The following is an 18,705-nucleotide window of genomic DNA, read 5'->3' as shown; positions in this document are numbered from 1 at the left end:
GGACCCCTCCAAATACCCCCTTGGCTTCTAAATGCCCCAGGGACCCCCCCCAACAGCCCCATATGACCCCCAACTGCCCCTCCACCCCCCTCTCAACTGCCCCATAGGACCCCAATCGGCCCCATATGACCCAAAACTAACCCATATGACCCTAAACTGCTCCTCCACCCCCCTCTCAACTGCCCCATAGGACCCAAAACTAACCCATATGACCCTAAACTGCCCCATATGACCCCAATCTGCCCCACTTGACCCCCGACTGCCCCAGGGACACCCCAAATTACCCCATATGATCCTCCCCTTGACCCCCCCCAACTGCCCCTTATGACCCCAATCTGCCCCTTATGACCCCCAACTGCCCCATATGACCCCAATTTGCCCCATATGACCCCCAACTGCCCCAGGGACGCCCCCAACTGCCCCACAAGGCCGCAAACTACCCCTCCACCCCCTAAACTGCCTCCTATGACCCCAATCTGCCCCCTATGACCCCAAACTGCCCCAAGGACCCCCCCAAACTGCCCCCTATGGCCCCAATCTGCCCCCTATGACCCCCAAGTGCCCCATGGGCTCCCCCCAACCGCCCCGGCACCCCCCAGCCCTCCTCAATGGCCGCCATCGCTCACCCCTCCCGCGCCATCGGAGCCCAAGCCCCGCCTCCCCCACCCCATTGGCCAGCCCTTTCTCGCTTCACCGCCCATCGGCCACCCCATTGGCTGCCGCGCACGTCCGTAAAGAGAGGCGGAGGGCGGTCCTCCGATGGGAGGGGGCGGTGCTAAGAGACGCAGTCCAATGGGAGCGCGGCGGGAGGGCGGTGCTGGCCAATGGGAGCGCGGGGCCGGGCGGCACCGCCTTGTCTATATGAGGCGCCGCGGGGCCGCCGGAGCCGCCATTGCTGCCGCCGCCGCTGCGCTCGACGCTCGGGTCTTAAAGGGGCCGCTGCACCGACAAGCTCCGTCCGCGACCGGGTGGGCCCCACCGCTCCGGTACCTTCACCGCGCACCGCCACCATGAGGGAGATCGTCCACATCCAAGCGGGACAATGCGGCAACCAGATCGGGGCCAAGGTGAAGGGCGGGCGGGCTGCGGCGGGGCGGAGGGGTGGGCCCCCCCCTTCATCCCTCCCACTGTGGCGTGGCCCCTTTAAGAAGCCCCTCCCCTCGCCCAGACAAAGGCGGACCCGAATCGGGGCGATTTTAGCCCAAAACCGGCGCCTTTCCCGCCGGGTCAGCGGAAAAGAGCGGGTTTTGCCCCAAAAGCGAAGCGGTTCGGCCCCAAAATGGAGGTTTTTGGCCTCAAAACGTGCCTCCCCCCCTTATCACGCGGCTCAAAATGGCGGTTTCCCGCCGCGCCTCGGGAGCGCGCCCGAAAGCGGCTTTTAAGCCTCAAAAAGCGCCGGTTTTGCCCCAAAACCCCTCATTTTTACCCCAAAACCGCTGCCTTTTCCTCCCTAAAACGCCGTTTCAAGGTATTCTCCCCCAAAATGTCAGTTTCTGGCACGGTTCGCCAATTTTCAGCCCTCAAAGGGGCGGTAATGCCCCAAAATGGCGGGGTTTAGCCCCAAAACGGGAGTTTTCCCACACGGGCGGTGCTTTAAAATCCCAAAGTGCGCTGGTTTTGCCCCAAAACCGCATCAATCCGCCCTTTCGCTTCATTTCCTACTCCTTTTTTTTCCTTAACGAAGCCGTTTTCCGCCCTTTCCAAAGGGATTTTGACCAAAATCAGGCGTTTTCGGCGTTAAAATGAGGGTTTATACCCCCAAAATGAAGTTTTGCCCCCAAAACCTGGGCGTGGCGCCCACAGCAACCAAAAAAGGGGGTTTTCTACCCAAACCCAAGTAGATCTAAGCCAAAAATGAAGCTTTGCATCCCCAAATAGGGGCGTGCCGGCCCTCAGGGGGCTCTTTTAGCTCCAATATGGGCTTTTTTCGCCCCAAAACCGCGATTCTTTTGTCCCAAAATGGCGATTTTCTTGAACAGCCTTAAAATACGGGGTGGGTTGGTAACAGATGGAAGCTTTTTAGCCCCTAAATCGAGGGTTTTAGCCTTAAAATGGGAGTTTTCAGTGCCCAATAGAGGCTTTGCAACTACGGAGGAAGCTTTGTTCTCTATGAGGAGATGTTGAGCCCTAAAATCCGCATTTTTGCCCCCAAAAAGGAGATTCTGTCCTTGAAATGAAGCTTTTTTTTTGCCCAAAATTATGGGTTTAAGCCCCAAAATGGGGGTTTTAAGCGCTAAAAGAAGTCTTTTTGCCCCCCAAAGCGTCAAAATGGAGCTTTTCCCCCCGCCCAGGAAGAGCTTTGTTCTCTGGATCTTCCCATCCCCCAAAAAGGGCATTTTTTGCCCCAAAAGGGCCTTTTGAGCAGCAAATCGCAGCTTTTCGGCCCCAAAATGGGTTTATTTCAGCCCCAAAAGGGGGTTTTCCTGCTAAAAGCCGGGCGATCCCACCCCAAAATGGAGGAATCCGGCCCCAAAATGGAGGGCTGCGGCTGAAGAATCGCATCTTTGTGCTCCCAGAAGCAGCTTTTCTGCCCCAAATTTAGCCGTTTTGCTCCAAAATTAACACTTTTTTACTGTTAAACTTGTTTTTTGATGCAAAATGATGCTTTGAGCCCCAAAACTAGTGATTTGGGCCCCGAAACGGGCTCTTTTCCACGCCGGAATGGTTTTAGTGCTGCTTCACAGTGGGGGTTTTCCCCATTTAACGTAGTTTTTAGCCCCAAAACGGGTGGTTTTTGACTCAAAATGAACCTTTCCCTTCGAAAGTGATGGGGTTTGACCTAAAATCCACGTTTTCAGCCCCAAAACAGCACCTTTCTGTCTCCAAAGCAGCTTTGCCACCCCCCCAATGGAGGCTTTCGGCCGCAGAACACAATCTTTGTTCCACAAAACGTCTCAAATGAGCGCTTTGGACCCCAAATTTCTGCCCAGAAATGGGGTTTCCAACCCCCAAAAAGTCATTTTTAGCCCCAAAATCTCTTCTTCCAACCCCAGAATTCCTGTTTTTTCCTGTTTTCAGCTCAGAAAGGAAACCTTTTTGTTCTCAAACTGCATTTTATAGCCTTAAAACGGCATTTTCCCCACAAAAATTAGTTATTTTTCTTACCCAAATAGACTTTTTTGTCCCAATGTGACCATTTGAGTCACAAAATTCCCCTTTTCCACCCCAAAACACCGTTTTCAACCAAAAAGAACCACTTTAACCTTTCTCAACCCCCGTAAACACACATTTTCAGTCTCCAAAACGATGCTTTTTAACCCAAATCGCCTTTTTAAACCCATTTCTTCACCGTCAGCCCCAAAATTGGGGGGTTTGGACCCATTTTCACCTTTAGGGCGTGGCTCTGCCCCCCCCCCCCGACCTTGAATGGGGGGATTGGGGTGCCACTGCCTCCCAAGGGGCACATTTTGGGGCCAAACCCCTCAATTTTGGCACTTTCCCGTTCACGAGGGGTGGATTTGGGGACAGAAAATGGTAAAATTGGGCTAAAAAGTGGCTTTTTTGGGGGTGCCGCCATTCAAACCCTGCTTCCGCTTCCCGCCCGCCCGTTACTTTGGCCAAGCCCTCCCTGCATCCACCAAGGCCACGCCCCCTCGGAGGGCTCCGCCCCCCAATTGGTCGGCCTTTTTGTCACGCCCACGCGACCAAGCCACGCCCCTTTTCTACTCTCCCACCCCTTCGTCTGGCTCCTCCAATCAGCTTCCACAGCTCGACCCCTCCCAGCCAATGGGGCTTCTCCTACCCGTTAAACTCCACCCCCTTTTAAATCACAGCCCTCTCCATTCATCCCCAGCCCCTATGGGAGCAAGGCGAGGGGCGGAACCTTCTTGGTTCCTCTCCTCTCATTGGAGGGGAAAGGAAAGGGGGCGGGGCCTCATTGACACCCCCTTCCACTTTCTTTCCCCCTCCCCAATCAGTTTTGGGAGGTGATCAGCGATGAACACGGCATCGACCCCACCGGCACCTACCATGGAGACAGTGACCTCCAGCTCGACCGCATCAGTGTCTACTACAATGAGGCCACCGGTAGGATGACCCCATCACCACCATGTCCCCATCACCACCACGTCCCCATCACCACCACGTCCCCATCACCACCACGTCCCCATCACCACCATATCCCTATCACCACCATGTCCCCATCACCACCACATCCCCATCCCCATGTCCCCACCATCATATCCCCATCACCACCATGATCTCATCACCACCGTGACCCCATTGTCACCATGTCCCCACCACCGCTGTGTCCCCACCATATCTCCACCACCACATCCCCATCACCACCACATCCCCATTACCATCACATCCCCATCATGGTGTCCCCATCACCACCACGTCCCCATTACCGTGTCCCCATCACCACCGTGTCCCCATTACCATCACATCCCCATCACCGTGTCTGCACCATCATATCCCCATCACCACCATGTCCCCACCATCATATCCCCACCATCATATCCCCATCACCACCATGTCCCCACCATCATGTCCCCATCACTGTGTCCCCATCACCACCGTGTCCCCACTATCATATCCCCATCACCACCATATCCCCATCACCATGTCCCCACCATCATATGCCCATCACCACCCCATCCCCACCCCACCTTGGTGACACGGTGCTGTCCCCAGGGGGGAAGTATGTGCCGAGGGCCATCTTGGTGGACCTGGAGCCTGGGACTATGGACTCGGTGCGCTCAGGACCCTTTGGACAGATCTTTAGGCCGGACAACTTTGTTTTTGGTGAGTCCCCACCTTGGCCATTGCCTTCATTGGGTGGCCGTCTCCATGGGGTTGGGTGGTGGGCCCCCACTGCAGTGGTTCCCCATTCACACATCCCTCCTTAATGCCCTTCAAGTGCTTGGCACAATGGGGCAGGAGGTCCCTGTTGTCCCCTTCTTGGTGGCCATGGTCTCTTGTGGTGCCCCCCAGTTGGGTTTTGGGGTCCCCGTAGGAGTTGTGGGGCCCCACATTAGGTTAATGAGGCTTGCGTAGGACGTGGGTGCCCATGAGGTACCCAAGGGGGGTCCTCAAGGCGGTTGATGGAGACCCCAAGGATGGGCTCAGGGTCTCTATAGAGGGGGCCAAGGTTGGCTTTGAAGGCCCCCAGCAATGGGATGGGGGCTCCCAAGGTCCTCAAATGGGGCTGGGGGTGTTGGGAGGAGGATGATGGTGACCCCCCCCATGTGTGTCGTTCCCCCCCCCCAAGGTCAGAGCGGTGCCGGCAACAACTGGGCCAAAGGCCACTACACGGAAGGGGCCGAGCTGGTGGATTCGGTGCTGGACGTGGTGCGGAAGGAAGCGGAGAGCTGCGATTGCCTCCAGGGCTTCCAACTGACCCATTCCTTGGGGGGGGGTACGGGCTCCGGCATGGGCACCCTCTTGATCTCCAAGATCCGCGAGGAATATCCCGACCGCATCATGAACACCTTCAGCGTGGTGCCCTCGCCCAAGGTGTCCGACACGGTGGTGGAGCCCTACAACGCCACCTTGTCGGTGCATCAGCTGGTGGAGAACACGGATGAGACCTACTGCATCGACAACGAAGCCCTCTACGACATCTGCTTCCGCACCCTCAAGTTGACCACGCCGACCTACGGCGACCTCAACCACCTCGTCTCGGCCACCATGAGCGGGGTCACCACTTGCTTACGCTTCCCCGGGCAGCTCAACGCCGACCTCCGCAAGTTGGCCGTCAACATGGTGCCGTTCCCTCGGCTCCACTTCTTCATGCCGGGCTTCGCTCCGTTGACGTCCCGAGGGAGCCAACAGTACCGGGCCTTGACGGTCCCGGAGCTCACCCAACAGGTCTTCGACGCCAAGAACATGATGGCCGCGTGCGACCCGCGCCACGGGCGGTACTTGACGGTGGCGGCCGTGTTCCGGGGCCGCATGTCCATGAAGGAGGTGGACGAGCAGATGTTGAACGTGCAGAACAAGAACAGCTCCTACTTCGTGGAGTGGATCCCCAACAACGTGAAGACGGCCGTGTGCGACATCCCCCCCCGCGGCCTCAAGATGGCCGTCACCTTCATCGGCAACAGCACGGCCATCCAAGAGCTCTTCAAGAGGATCTCGGAGCAGTTCACGGCCATGTTCCGCCGCAAAGCCTTCCTCCATTGGTACACGGGCGAGGGCATGGACGAGATGGAGTTCACCGAGGCCGAGAGCAACATGAACGACCTGGTCTCCGAGTACCAACAGTACCAAGACGCCACCGCCGAGGAAGAGGAGGACTTCGGCGAAGAGGCCGAAGAAGAAGCTTGAAGGGATGGAAGTGGCTTGGCCATGGATGGAGAAACCCCCCCCCCCTCCCCTCCCAATGTCCTTGGAGAGCCTTCATCATCCTCTTGTCCTCCATCGTCATCCTCAGAGCCCCCTCACCCCGGCCTTGGTGGCATCGGTGTCGTGTCGTCCCCCCCCTGCGCTGCACTGGTGTCACCGGGGAGCGTTTGGTCTTTGTTGTGCGTCCCCCCCTCATCCTGCTCTTTGGAATGGTCCTGGTCTTCATCTTGCTCCTCCTCCTCGGGGAGCTGGGGTCCGGCAGGAGAAAGCTCTTTGATATTGGAGAGGCTTTGTCCTTCATCGTGGTCAATGGAGAGTCCTTGTCCGTCATGGTCAATGGAGAGCCCTTGTTCTTCATCATGGTCAATGGAGAGCCTTCATGTTTCATCATGGTCAACGAAGAGTCCTCGTCCATCATCATTGCCACTGGAGAGTCCTTGTCCTTCATGCTGGTCACCAGAGATACCCAACTCTTCCTCATGGTCAATGAAGAGCCCTTGTCCATTATGGTCAATGGAGAGCCCTTGTCCTTCATCGTGGTCACCAAAGAGCCTTCATCATCATCAAGGAAGAGCCCTCATCCTTCATGGTCAATGAAGAGCCTTCCTCCTTCATCACGGTCAATGAAGAGCCCTTGTCCATCATGGTAAATGAAGAGTCCTTGTCCTTTATCGTGGTCACCAGAGATACCCAGCTCTTCATCACGGTCGCCAAAGAGCCTTCATCATCATCAAGGAAGAGCCCTTGTCCTTCATCATGGTCAATGGAAGAACCCTTGTCCATCATGGTCCTCAAAGAGCCTTCATCATCGTCAGGGAGCAGCCCTTGTCCATCATGGTCAATGGAAGAGCCCTCATCCTTCACCACGGTCAATGGAAGAACCCTTGTCCACCACCATCATCATCATCACCACCACAGAGTCCCAGCACCCTCACGGGCACTGAGGAGCCTCCACTTGATCCCCATCACCAGAGGCCACCACGTCCCCACCGTCGGGGGGGTGACACCACTAAATTATTGCCACTCCCCATCCCAAAATGGGCTCTCCCATCCCCCCCTGTGTCCCCTCCCCCTCATTTTGGGCCATTTTTCCCCTTTTCAACCTTTTTCCCCTCTTTTTCTTTTTGGTTGGGTTTTTTTTTTCATATTGAAAAGCCGCCCCCGGGGCCAGGAATAAACCCGGGATGGAAAATTCCCCCCCCCCGCCTTATGTCCTTGGTCCTCTCTTCCCTGCCCCATGGGACTTGGGGGTCACCACCTTCCCCCCAGTGGCCCTTGAGTGGGGGCCCCAAAGGCATCAGGAAGGAGCCAGGCCGGCCTGGAGTGGATGCAGCAGCTTTAATGATGGGGGGACGTGGGGACACATCCCCCCCCCCCCTTGGGGACAAGCCAGGCCGGGTGGTGGCACTTGGGTGACAGAGGCTATGGGGTGGTGGCACCATGGGGGCTTGGGGTTGGTGGTCCCATGGGGACAAGGCTTCAAGGGGTTGGTGGCACCAAAAGTGCCATGGGACAATGGGTTCCAGGGGGTTGTAGGCACTATGGGGACAATGGGATCAGGGGTGGTGGCACCAGGGGGAATTTGGTTCTAGGTTGGTGGCCCCATGGGGACAATAGGCTCCAGGGGGTTGAAGTCACTGTGGAGACATGGGCTTGGGGTTGATGGCTCCATGGGGACAATGGGCTCCAGCGGGGCTGTACGCACTATGGGGACATGGGGTTGGTGGCCCCATGGAGACAATGGGCTCCAAGGAGTTGGTGCCTCACCCCTGGCACTCGCTCTTCTTCTGGGTACCCTGTAGGGACCGAAAGGACCCTGAGGAGGTGACCCCAGCCCCGGGTGCCCCCCCCCGACCCCCCCATTGTCCCCAAGGGCAGACCTGGGTGATGCTGACACCGCTCAAGGCCTCGATGGCGCTGGGCAGGCGCGTGACCACGTCCAGGACCTCCCCCGGCAGCCGCGAGACCCCCAGGGCCCCGGAGGCGCCGGCCACCAGCGTCACCCGGCGCGTCCCCAGCAGGGGCTGTGCCACCGCCTCGGCCGCCTGCGCCCGAAATAGGCCACAATCAGCCCAGAATGGGGGCACGGGGCCTAAAATAGCCCTAAATCCCCCCCAAAACTGAGCTCGGCACCCATAATACCCCCAAATCACCCCAAAATGGGACTGAAGCACCCAGAGTACCCCAAGTTTACCCCCAAAACAGCTCGGCACCCAAAATACCCTTAAATCACCCCAAAATGGGAACACGGCACCAAAAATGCCCCCAATTCCCCCCCAAAACTGAGCTCAGCACCCAAAATACCCTAAAATCACCCCAAAATGGGAACACAGCACCCCAAAATGGGAGCTCAGTACTCAAAATACCCCTAATTCACCCTCAAAACTGAGCTCGGCACCCAAAATGACCCCAAATCACCCCCCAAATGGGAGCACACCACCCAAAACACCCCCAATTCACCCCAAACCAGCACAGCACCCAAGTACACACCCCCCCCCCCATAGCCCCTATGTTCCACCTACCTCCATAGAGGGAACCCCAGCATCCTCCCTTGTACCAAATCCCCCTGGAATTCCCCCCCCCCCCCCATTTCATACCAGGGACCCCACATCCATGGGGGGGGACGGACCCCAAAATACCCCATGGGCCCCCCCCCCATACCTGGGGCAGGCGCTGCAGCACCATCTCCACCACGGCCGCCTCCTGGTACTGCCCGAAGGCTTCAGCCTTGGCCGCTGCTTGCGCTGCTTCTGCCCTGGCGCGGGCGGCCACGGCCGCTGCTTTGGCTGCGCCTGTCACCTGCAGGGGACCCCCGAGCCCCCCCACATTGGGGTTGGGGGGCTCTGACCCACACTTGTGGGGCAGAGCCCCATAAGTGGATGTGGGACCCCCCCCACAACTCACCCTCATGGCTTCAGCCTCTGCTTCTGCCTGCAGGATCACCTGGGACCTGGGGGCGGAGCGAAAGAGGGGGGCGTGGCTTAATGGGAGACGTCAGAACGGGCTTGGCTTGTGGGAGGGGCTTGACTGGGTGTGGTTCGGGGGCGTGGCTTGGTGAAGCTCTCTTAAAGGGGCAATGGCATTAATTTAGGCCAATGAGGCTTGGTATAATAGGATGAAGCTCCCTCTTAAAGGGGCAACGACATCAGATTAGGCAGTGGGTCCCACCAATGAGGCTCGGTAGAATGGGACTGGGCTCCCTCTTAAAAGGGCAACAGCATCAAGTTAGGCAGTGGGTCTCACCAATTCAGGGGTGTGGCTTGGCAGACTGGGACGGGGCTCCCTCTTAAAGGGGCAATGGCATGAAATCAGTGTGTCCCACCTGTAAGCTGTCTTACAGGTACAATAGCATCAATTTAGGCAGCAGGTCCCACCAATGAGGCTTGGTAGAATGGGGTGGGGCTCCCTCTTAAAGGGGCAATGGCTTGGGAGATTGGGTTGGGGCTCTCCCTTAAAGGGGTGATGCAGCCCTTAAAGAGGCCCCGTCCTCACCGCTGTGCCTCGGCCAGGCGCTCCAGCCGGTACCGCTCGGCCTCGGCCGGTTTGCGGACCGTGGCCTCCAGCTCCAGCTCCCGGCGCCCGATCTCGTGCTCCTGCAGCTGCGCCCGCTGCGCCCGCTCCACCACCAGCACCTGCGCCCGCTGCTCCTCGATCTGCTGCTTCGTCCTCGCCACCTACACACACACCCGCACCCCCCCCCAAAAAGGGACCCACAATGGGTGGGGGGCACCCCAATGTTAAAGGGAGAAGCCACCATTGGGGTGGCTTAGGGAGACCACGATGCTCGGTGGGGGGCAAAACATACTGGGAGATGCAGCTCTTGGACGGGGGGTGTGTGGGGGGGGACCAAGGGATGTGGGGACACACACGCACACACACACAGAGGGCTATGGGGCACCATGGAAGTGGGGTGAGGGGGGTACCTGCAGCTCATAGGCCAGGTCAGCCGTGGCCTTGCGGGCGCTGACGGCAGCGTCGCACTGAGCCTGCTGCAGCTCGAAGTCCCGCTGGGCACGGGCCATGGCCGCCTCGCTGAGCAGCTGCGCCGAGACCTGCTCCTGCCGGGCACGGGCTTCCTATGGGGAGGGGGGGACACCGAGGGACATCGTGGGCACGGGGACATTGAAGGGGTTGGGGGGGGATGTCAATGGGGTGCAGGGCTCACGCGGATCCCGGCGTCCCTCTTGGCCTCGGCCTCTCCGACGCGGGCATCGCGCTGCACTTGTGCCGTGCGGCCCTTGCCCAAGGAGTGCAGGTAGTCCTGGGAACAAGGGGACAAGGTCACCCCCCATGGTCCCACCAGCCATAGGGGATAGCGGAGATGGCCCTGGGCTTGCGTGGTGTCCCCAAGGTCATTGACCTCATCTATTGTCCCCATCCCCATACCCCCATCCCATGGCCACTGTCCACATCCCTGTCGCTTGGCCACTGCCCCCATCCACATATCCCCATCCCCATCCCCCCATCCCATCCCCATGTCCCCATCCCCATATCTCTATCCCTTAGCCACTGTCCCCATCCCCATATCCCCATCCCTTGGTCCCTGTCCCCATCCCTGCCTTTCCCCACCATGTCCCCAACTCCACCTGGTCATCATGGATGTCCTTGAGGGTGTAGCTGACCACGCTGATGCCCATATTGACCAGGTCAGATGAGGCCACGTTGAAAACCTGCTCCGAGAACTTCTGCCGGTCCTTATAGATCTCCTATGGAAGGGGCGGAGCTTAGCGATGCACTGGGCGGGGCTTCAAGGATAAGGAGCCAATTGGAGCAAGGCTTGCATTGGGGCTTAGGGATGAATGGGGCTTTAAAGGGGGCTGTGTGCCCCCCCTTACCTCCACGGTCATGTGGGCCATGATGGCGCGCTGGTGGCCCTCCAGAGTTTCCAGGGCGATCTGGGCGATCTCGGCCTCCGACTTGCCCAGGAACATCTGGCAAGCGGCCGCCAGCATCTCCTTGTTCTGCCCCTGGATCTTCACCTGCTCCCAAGGGAACCCATTCAGCCTCATGCACCCCCTCTTTAACACCGATGGGATGCAGCCCCTTTAAAAAGCTGCTTCTCTGTAAGAGGTGCCTATTTAAGAGCTTAAGATTGGGGGGGGGAACCACCACGGTGATGAGTAGGGGGTGCATTGCCCTTTTAAGAGAAGGCTGCACCTCTTCGGCAGGAACCCACCACTACAAGCCTCTTATGGGGGGGGTCCAAACCATGGCAGGACCCTTTTAAGGGGGGGTCTTAATGGAGGGGAGGAAGAGGAAGGGGACAAGGACGAGGATATTCCCCCCAAGCCCCTTATAGAGGGGGTTTCCACACCATGTCAGGACCCTTTTAAGGGGGGGTCTTAATGGAGGGGAGGAAGACGAAGGGGAGAAGGAAGAGGATCCCCCCCCAAGCCCCTTATAGAGGGGGGGTCCACACCATGGCAGGACCCTTTTAAGGGGGGGGTCTTAACAGAGGAGAGGAAGGGGACAAGGAAGAGGATTCCCCCCCCACCCCAGCAGCATCGTGTGGGTCCCCCTTAAAAGGGGCTGTACCAAGTACATTGGGGGGGGGGGGGGGGGGGGGGGGGGTACCTGTGCGATGCCGGTGACGGAGATGGGCACCCCATGGCGGGTGTACACCTTCTCGCTGCGCACGTTCAGGGTCAGCGTGTTGAGGGAGATCCTAAGGGAAGGATGGATCCCAATTCCCGGTATCCATCCCTATGGATATATCCCATTCCCCCCCCCAAATTCCTCACCTTTGGATCTGCTGCAGGCACGGCACCACCAGCACCCTGCCCCCGGCCACCATGACGGGGGGGCTGCGGCAGAAGCCTGAGGGGACGAGCGTTGTTATGGAGGGATCCAAGCGCCCAAGGGAAAGGGGAAAAAGGGGAAAGGAGGGGGGGTGTCTGCGGCTCACCCGACACCACCATGGCCTCGTTGGGGCCACACGTGAAGAACATCGCGGCGGGGACCCGGCCTGAGGCGCGGCGATGGCCGCCGCCCCCCCCCCTTCACCTCCCCTCAGGCTCCGCTACCGCCCTCCGTGTTCTACCCAGCAACCGGTGACGTCACGGCAGCCCCGCCGCTCTCATTGGCTGAGCGGCAGAAAGGGCGGGAAGGAGGGAGGGGAAGGAGAAGGAGGAGGGCGGGCTCCGGCGCCATCTTGAGGCGCAGCGGCCATGTTGGGGTGATGGGGTTTGAGGCTGTTATGGGGCGGGGAAAGGGGCTGGGCCAGCGCTCGGGGCCGCCTCCGAGGTAGAACGGGCGGAGGGTGCGGGTTTGGAGCCGATGGGATGGGGAGAAGGGGATGGGGGACGGGGGACTTCCCTTGTAGCGCTTGTGGGGGGGGGGGGTTCGGTGTGGGGTCCCAATGCGGGGTCTCCTGTGAGGTGTTAATGGGGGTTTGTCGCCGTCAGAGCGCCCGTTTATTGCATTTTACAGCGGGTTGAATTAAAATCTCCCTATTTTACCTCATAATTCCCCGCTTTGAGCCCCGCAGGTTGCACATAGCGGCTCTGCCATTGCCTCAGGCTGCAGACACCATCGTTACCACAAGCGGATCCCCTCACCGCGGCTCACCCAGAGGTAATTCCGCAGGGATTCCGTGCCAGGTGTGCTCTGTCGCCCTGTTTCGGCCCGTTTGTGGCTATTTTGCTGCTCTGATCTGGGGTTGTCGTGCTACAAACGCAGTGCTAGGGGATCAGGGCATGGTTTGGGGTGGGAAGGAGCAATTCCAACCCTTCCAATTGGAGCCCCCTTTCTAGTGGATTCATCAAGCAAGCTTGTGCCTTGTAACCGTGTTTTTAACCGTTATTCCTCATTTTTAACATCAGTGAACAACAAACAGGCAAATTCATGCGTCTAATAGAAATACATGGCTGTATATTGAAGTTTTCCAGCATAGCGAATGGATGTGGAACCCAATTGGAATCGCATGCTCAAATAGCTCCTAAGCTGCTTAGACTGGAGCATTGCTGTGCCCCGTTCAAATACATGTTAGTCTGTTCAAGCCAAATATTTGGGATGCTTTAATTGAAAAGGGAAGAGATGTGGGGTATAATTTGGGGGGGGAAATACTGTGATAAATTCCGTTGTGCGTATTGCTGCGTAATAGTTCTCGAGTCAATTAATACATTAAAATGATAGAATCCTAGCAAAAAGTTTTCTTTATTAACAGTAATAACATATAAAATTAATATCTGATGTTAGAAAAACCGTGTTTATCCAGAAGAAGTTGCTATTTCAGCTGTAATGAGCTGCACATCTGCTCTGTACTCAGTCATACTAGAGAAGAGGCAGTGGGGTTGGCGTTTATGTGTCATTGTGTGGCTTTGATTTGGGGTTTCTTTAAATGACTTGCCTGGATTTAACAACTAAAGCACCAAATGACTTAAGCAAGGCCATAGAGTCATCCCATAGAGCATTCCTTCTACATGGGGCATCCAAGCCTTCTCCCTTCCACCCATCCCGGTGTCCCAGCAGCACCACAGTGAAGGAATTCCTTGTATCCAGCCTAAATCTCCTGCTTAAACCCGTTATTCCTTGGGCTGCAGGTCCCTCTCCATGTCCTCGGAGCCCTGTGGGAGCTGCTCATCCGCATGGATTCTGACAGCTCCATGGCTGGATACTGAGGACGCTGGGATTGCACCGCGCCAGCGGTCCCGTCAGTGAGCAAGGCGGATGGCTTCTCATTGCCTGCTATTCGTTCTATGCTGGGGCCTCCAGCACCTCCTCGTCCGGTGTCATTCCAAATGGTGACTTCCAGAATTCCTTGGATGACTGGGATTTCCCATTGGAGCTCATTATGTGATCAGTACAACCCATTTACCCCATGTAGCTTCGGTTGGATCCTGTGGAGACCTCCCCTTTGAACACCCAGCCCAGCATTGGCTACCAGGGTACCCACAGGAGCTGTGCTTCAGCACCAATCCCTTCCGAAGCAGGATGCTTCCAAGGGCACTGAAAGGGTATTCCCAATTCCGGGATCTATTCCCACTGTAAGGAGCCTGGGCGGGGGGGATGGATGGATATATCTCCTCCATAGGTTGAATGGGAATGGTTACCAATTCCCATTCCATGCCTTCCATAGGCTAGAGGTGATGACCACACAATTCCAGACCAGTTTAATGAGCACTAAGGATCTATTGTATTACAAATCATTACAACAAGCTCAGCCCAGACACCCCAGCCCCACGACAGCAAATACTGGCTGTCAGTAAGATACAGCACGCTGATACCCCATGATGGAGGGGAGCAACTCCCAACAGCAACCACCAACACCAAAAGGAATGCCTGTTAATGAGGAACAATGAGTGCTTATCACAGCACTCTGCTCGGATCTGGTGTTATCCCAACCCTGCCAGCCCCACGTGGGGTGCCACTATGTGGGATGGGGAGAAGCTCTCACTCCCGTGGGGCGAGATAAGAGCAGTGCAGTAACTAGGGTAGAACACAAACCCATTACTGCTACCACCTATGGTCATAAGGATAAGAGGAGTAACAAGGGGAGAGAATACAGCCGCTCGCTACCTGCCTACCAAAACCCAACCTGACCCAAGCATCTCTTCCAGGTGAGTCCTAACCCTAACCCTAACCCTAACCCTTTGGCTACTTTGGGTTAGGGGTCCTGGTTTGACTTCCTCCTGGCTTCCCATGCTCTTCTTCCTTGGCAGAGCATGAGACTGCAAGCCCTTGGTTAGGGTAAGCAGTACTTAGCGTTAAGTAATACTTGATGCTAAATACTTAACAATTAACTTACACTTAACAACTAAAAACATCCCTGTTATCAGCTTTGTTCTCAGCCTAAAACCCAAACCCGGCACTGCACCAGCTACTAAGGAGGAGAAAACTGCTGCAGGACAGACCTCGAGAGGTGGAGGTGGGTATCCCTACACCATGGAATTCAAGAGGCTGACCTGGTGTCACCTTCCTGCCTTTCTCCATGCTAAACACCCTCTCTACCCCCATCTACCCCTCACACCAAGCTTGTCCCAGCTCCATCTCATCTCTTTTGTGTCTGCAGCGTTGATGTGCCGTGCCCTGGGATCCATCGGGGATCGCTGGGCTCCACCCAGCTCTCAACCCCGAGGTAGAACCCATCAGAAAGAGAGACCAGCGTTTATTGTGCAGTAGAAGCTTCAGATTTAATCCATGCTCATTACCAGCGGTGATTAATTAAGCAGCTATCAGCAAAGAAGAGGGTCAGCAGCAAGAAGCAGCCTCCAGTTGCAGGAGCTCATCCAGCCCATGCAGGAGTTAAACGGGAGTCACTGCAGGGATAAGAGGAAGAGACGCATCACCCAGGGCTACATCCCTGTCCCCACAGAGCCCATTGCTCTCGGGGAGGGGGGGCTCGGTATCCCCCTGCATCCCATGGAGGCTCCATGGAGGAGCTGGGGCCACCCCATCTGTGCCCACTGGTCCCACCTCGTACCTGCTGGTTAGGTGGTAGAACCCATGGCCATGCCTGCAAGAGAAAGAGCTGTGAGCAGCAAAGACACCTCTGGAGACACCTCCTTTTCCATATAGTTCCTACTACGAGGGGATGAGGGATCGGGAAATCAGAGGCACGGGACCACCACGGTGCTGGCTTGGGCACCGGTGCTCACCTGGGGGCATGTTGTAGCCATCCTTCTTCTTCTTGTCTGCAGAGAGGAAAAGACATCAGCACCCACCATGGGGCTGGTCAGGGCTCCCCAGAGCAGCAGCTCCTGCCCTGCCTTCCTCCCTCTGGAGACGGGGCCTTACCCAGTGTGCGCTTCCAGAAGACCCCTCCGATCATGATGAGGATGATGATGAGCATCACAACAGCCACCACCAGCAGGGTGCTGTGCAGGTCAGACTGCGGCTCTGGAGGAAGAGCAGGAGGATGAGGAGGTAGAAGGGGGGGAACCACCCCCACCGTGTGCTCCCCCAGCCCCCCCAAGGCTCACCCAAAGCATAGAGGCCGGGTTGGAGGAGGCTGGCGTGTTCCACCTGGCACCGGTACCTGTCCTTGTCCCTGGGGCTGGCCTCGATGGAGGCCCACATGTAGTAGGTGCCGTCGCTGTTGGGTGCGATGCTGCCCCATTTGGTGTCCTGGTCCCTCACCTCGCTGTCCTTCAGCCAGCTGAGCACGATGGGCCGCGGGTAGAAGCCGTGAGCGCGGCAGGTCAAGGTCAGGATCCCATCCGTCTCCTTCCCTGACACTCGCACCGTGGGCGGCACTGGGAATGGGATGGCGGGCAGGGATCAGACCACGCGCCCACAGCGTGCGCTCGCGGCCCTGAAAGCCAACCCCGTATCCTGGGCTGCATCCAAAGGGAGCGTGACCAGCAGGGGCCAAGGAGGTGATCCTGCCCCTCTGCTCTGCTCTCCTCTCCTCTCGGGAGACCTCCCTTGGAGCATTGTGTGCAGTTCTGGGGTCCTCGACATAAAAAGGACATGGAACTGTTGGGACAAGTCCAGAGGAAGCCACGAGGATGATCAGGGGTCTGGAGCACCTCCTGTATTGGAGACAGGCTGGGAAAGTTGGGGTTGTTCAGCCTGGAAAAGGGAAGGCTGCATGGAGACCTCATGGTATCTGGAATGCTGGGGATGGACTCATTAGGGACTGTAGTGATAGGACAAGGGGTAATGGGTTCAAACTTAAACAGGGGAAGTTTAGATCGGACATAAGGAAGAAGTTCTTCCCTGTTAGGGTGGTGAGGCACTGGAATGGGTTGCCCAGGGAGGTTGTGAATGCTCCATCCCTGGCAGTGTTCAAGGCCAGGTTGGATGAAGCCTTGGGTGCCATGGTTTAGTGTGAGGTGTCCCTGCCCATGGCACTGGATGATCTCAAGGTCCTTTCCAAGCCACGCTGTTCTGTGGTTCTATGGCCCGGGCCCCACTGTCTCCATCTCACCCTCACCTCTCCTCTCCAGCTCGAGCTGCCCGTAGCGCACGTAGTTCTTCAGCCACTCCACGCAGGTGTTCTCCAGGTAGTTCTTTTGGTGCTCAGCTACGCTCCCATCGTGTTCCCACTTCCTCTTGGTGACCTGCGCCGCCGCGTCCGCCGCGATGAACGTCATGGTGTCCATGTCGAAGGTGATGAAGTCCTGCCCATCGATGGTGTCCTCAGAGTACCCCTTGATGCTCCCATCGTCCAGGAGGTCACAGCCAGACATGTGCTGCAGTGTCTGAGCCCCTGCACCAGCACCGGTGAGATGGGGCTGAGGGGCTGCCCCACACAGCCCATCCCAGCCCCACAGAGCCCCCTCCAGCCCCATGAAGTGCCATCCCTGCCCCACACTCACTCCCGCTCTGGTTGTAGCGGTCCCGCACTGTGTTCAGGTTACTGTAGGAGATCTGCTCGTTGCTCTGTCCAATACGGGTCTGTTCAACCCAGTATTCCTGATCCACATTGGCCTCAATCCACTGTGTCCGGGGCTGATACCGCTTGCTCTCGCTGTCATAGCGCACAAAGGGGACCCCATCCACATATCCCATGTCCTGGTACCGGGGAACCCCCGGGCTGGGGTCTGACACGGCGAACTTGAAGTACCGCAGGGAATGGAGCACTGTGGGGACACAGGGCTGAGGGTGACCTGGGCTCCAGAGTGGGGTGACGGGGATGTGGCTGATGGGGGGTGTGGGGTGTGTGTGTCTTTGTTCTCATGGAAGGGGGTCCAGCTGCCAGAGAAAGGAGGGGTCCAGGGCTGGGAGAGTCGGGATTGATGGGAAGCGGGGACCGGGGGTGTCCTGGGTGTCCGTAAAGCAGCCCCAGCGGAGGGCTCTGGAGGTCCTGGTGCTTGGAAAAGGGAATCCAAGGGGGTCCCAGGGAGTGTTCCGAGGGGTTCCTGGTGCCACGGAAGGGGAATGTTGGCAAGGGAGGGTCTGAGGGGCATCACAGTACCCAGAGAGGGGGAATAAAGGGGGTCCAGGGGCGTCCCAATGCCCAGGGGGGCAAGGCGGATGTCCTGGGACATAGGGGATGGGGCACCGGTGCCCAGGGAAGAGGTCCATGGGGGTCCCGGGCCCCTGTGCCCGTGCTCACCTCTCGCCGCCCCTCCGAGGCTGCACAGCAGCAGGAGCCCCACGGCAAGGTCTGGCCCCATTGCGCTGGTCCTCTGAGCACTGACCCTGGATCCTCGCCACCAGCCCCTCTTCAGCTATTGGCTCCACCCTTAGCACCCACCAATAAGAAACCCGGACCGCTCCGGACGTCACGGGTTGCCGGGCAGATCCCACTGTCGACGTTGGGAAATCGAAAGCGAAACGATCTGTCTTGGAAACCCCCCTGGTTCCCGGCCTGACGAGTCGGGATTCAGACCCATAATAAGGAACAGGCATCGTTGTGACTTTGGAAACCCATCCAGCTCAGACGTAAGGCTCGATCCTGGTGGATCTGGGGCTTCGTGCGCAGGGAATGGGGCACCGGTGCCCGGGAAAAGAGGTCCAGGGAGGTCCTGG

The 18,705-nt window shown here is 57.8% G+C and overlaps 3 protein-coding genes across 3 annotated transcripts; 1 reads left to right on the top strand and 2 right to left on the bottom strand.

The window, feature by feature from the left end:
* The first annotated feature begins 872 nt into the window (after nucleotides 1-872).
* On the top strand, nucleotides 873-6,307 carry LOC130599264 (tubulin beta chain). Its single transcript, XM_057409595.1, has 4 exons — nucleotides 873-1,067; nucleotides 3,918-4,026; nucleotides 4,636-4,746; nucleotides 5,213-6,307. Exons 1-4 carry the CDS (start codon nucleotides 1,011-1,013, stop codon nucleotides 6,268-6,270), a joined length of 1,335 nt encoding a protein of 444 aa, XP_057265578.1. The 5' UTR covers nucleotides 873-1,010; the 3' UTR covers nucleotides 6,271-6,307.
* Nucleotides 6,308-6,383: 76 nt separating this feature from the next.
* FLOT1 (flotillin 1) lies at nucleotides 6,384-12,296 on the bottom strand. The gene is made up of 13 exons (XM_057409591.1): nucleotides 12,194-12,296; nucleotides 12,030-12,105; nucleotides 11,863-11,953; nucleotides 11,124-11,267; nucleotides 10,875-10,994; nucleotides 10,454-10,549; nucleotides 10,212-10,364; nucleotides 9,781-9,962; nucleotides 9,193-9,238; nucleotides 8,950-9,087; nucleotides 8,056-8,333; nucleotides 6,833-7,171; nucleotides 6,384-6,663 (listed from the first exon to the last, which is right to left on the bottom strand). Exons 1-13 carry the CDS (start codon nucleotides 12,234-12,236, stop codon nucleotides 6,384-6,386), a joined length of 1,986 nt encoding a protein of 661 aa, XP_057265574.1. The 5' UTR covers nucleotides 12,237-12,296.
* Nucleotides 12,297-15,716: 3,420 nt separating this feature from the next.
* LOC130599259 (class I histocompatibility antigen, F10 alpha chain-like) lies at nucleotides 15,717-18,394 on the bottom strand. The gene is made up of 7 exons (XM_057409590.1): nucleotides 18,290-18,394; nucleotides 17,550-17,813; nucleotides 17,165-17,440; nucleotides 16,209-16,481; nucleotides 16,024-16,125; nucleotides 15,885-15,920; nucleotides 15,717-15,742 (listed from the first exon to the last, which is right to left on the bottom strand). Exons 1-7 carry the CDS (start codon nucleotides 18,348-18,350, stop codon nucleotides 15,717-15,719), a joined length of 1,038 nt encoding a protein of 345 aa, XP_057265573.1. The 5' UTR covers nucleotides 18,351-18,394.
* Between the last annotated feature and the right edge of the window lie 311 nt (nucleotides 18,395-18,705).

Source organism: Pezoporus wallicus, unplaced genomic scaffold, assembly GCF_028554395.1.
Source record: "Pezoporus wallicus isolate ANWC-B61680 ecotype Strahan unplaced genomic scaffold, APGP_CSIRO_Pwel_v1 contig_8638, whole genome shotgun sequence".
NCBI lineage: Eukaryota > Metazoa > Chordata > Aves > Psittaciformes > Psittacidae > Pezoporus > Pezoporus wallicus.
This window is presented reverse-complemented; position numbering and strand designations above follow the sequence as displayed.

What these genes read in the sequence shown, in the direction of transcription:
- LOC130599259 (XM_057409590.1), bottom strand. Translation starts at nt 18,350, where the DNA reads ATGGGGCCAGACCTTGCCGTGGGGCTCCTGCTGCTGTGCAGCCTCGGA. An exon ending in GCTCGAGCTGGAGAGGAGAG is followed by an intron (nt 16,482 to 17,164) that starts GTGAGGGTGAGA and finishes TCCCATTCCCAG; the next exon opens with TGCCGCCCACGGTGCGAGTG. An exon ending in ACCCGGCCTCTATGCTTTGG is followed by an intron (nt 16,126 to 16,208) that starts GTGAGCCTTGGG and finishes CTCTTCCTCCAG; the next exon opens with AGCCGCAGTCTGACCTGCAC.
- FLOT1 (XM_057409591.1), bottom strand. Translation starts at nt 12,236, where the DNA reads ATGTTCTTCACGTGTGGCCCCAACGAGGCCATGGTGGTGTCGG. An exon ending in CCGTCACCGGCATCGCACAG is followed by an intron (nt 11,268 to 11,862) that starts GTACCCCCCCCC and finishes CCTTGGGAGCAG; the next exon opens with GTGAAGATCCAGGGGCAGAA. An exon ending in TGCTGCAGCGCCTGCCCCAG is followed by an intron (nt 8,334 to 8,949) that starts GTATGGGGGGGG and finishes TTTCGGGCGCAG; the next exon opens with GCGGCCGAGGCGGTGGCACA.
- LOC130599264 (XM_057409595.1), top strand. Translation starts at nt 1,011, where the DNA reads ATGAGGGAGATCGTCCACATCCAAGCGGGACAATGCGGCAACCAGATC. An exon ending in CTACTACAATGAGGCCACCG is followed by an intron (nt 4,027 to 4,635) that starts GTAGGATGACCC and finishes TGCTGTCCCCAG; the next exon opens with GGGGGAAGTATGTGCCGAGG. An exon ending in GCCGGACAACTTTGTTTTTG is followed by an intron (nt 4,747 to 5,212) that starts GTGAGTCCCCAC and finishes CCCCCCCCCAAG; the next exon opens with GTCAGAGCGGTGCCGGCAAC.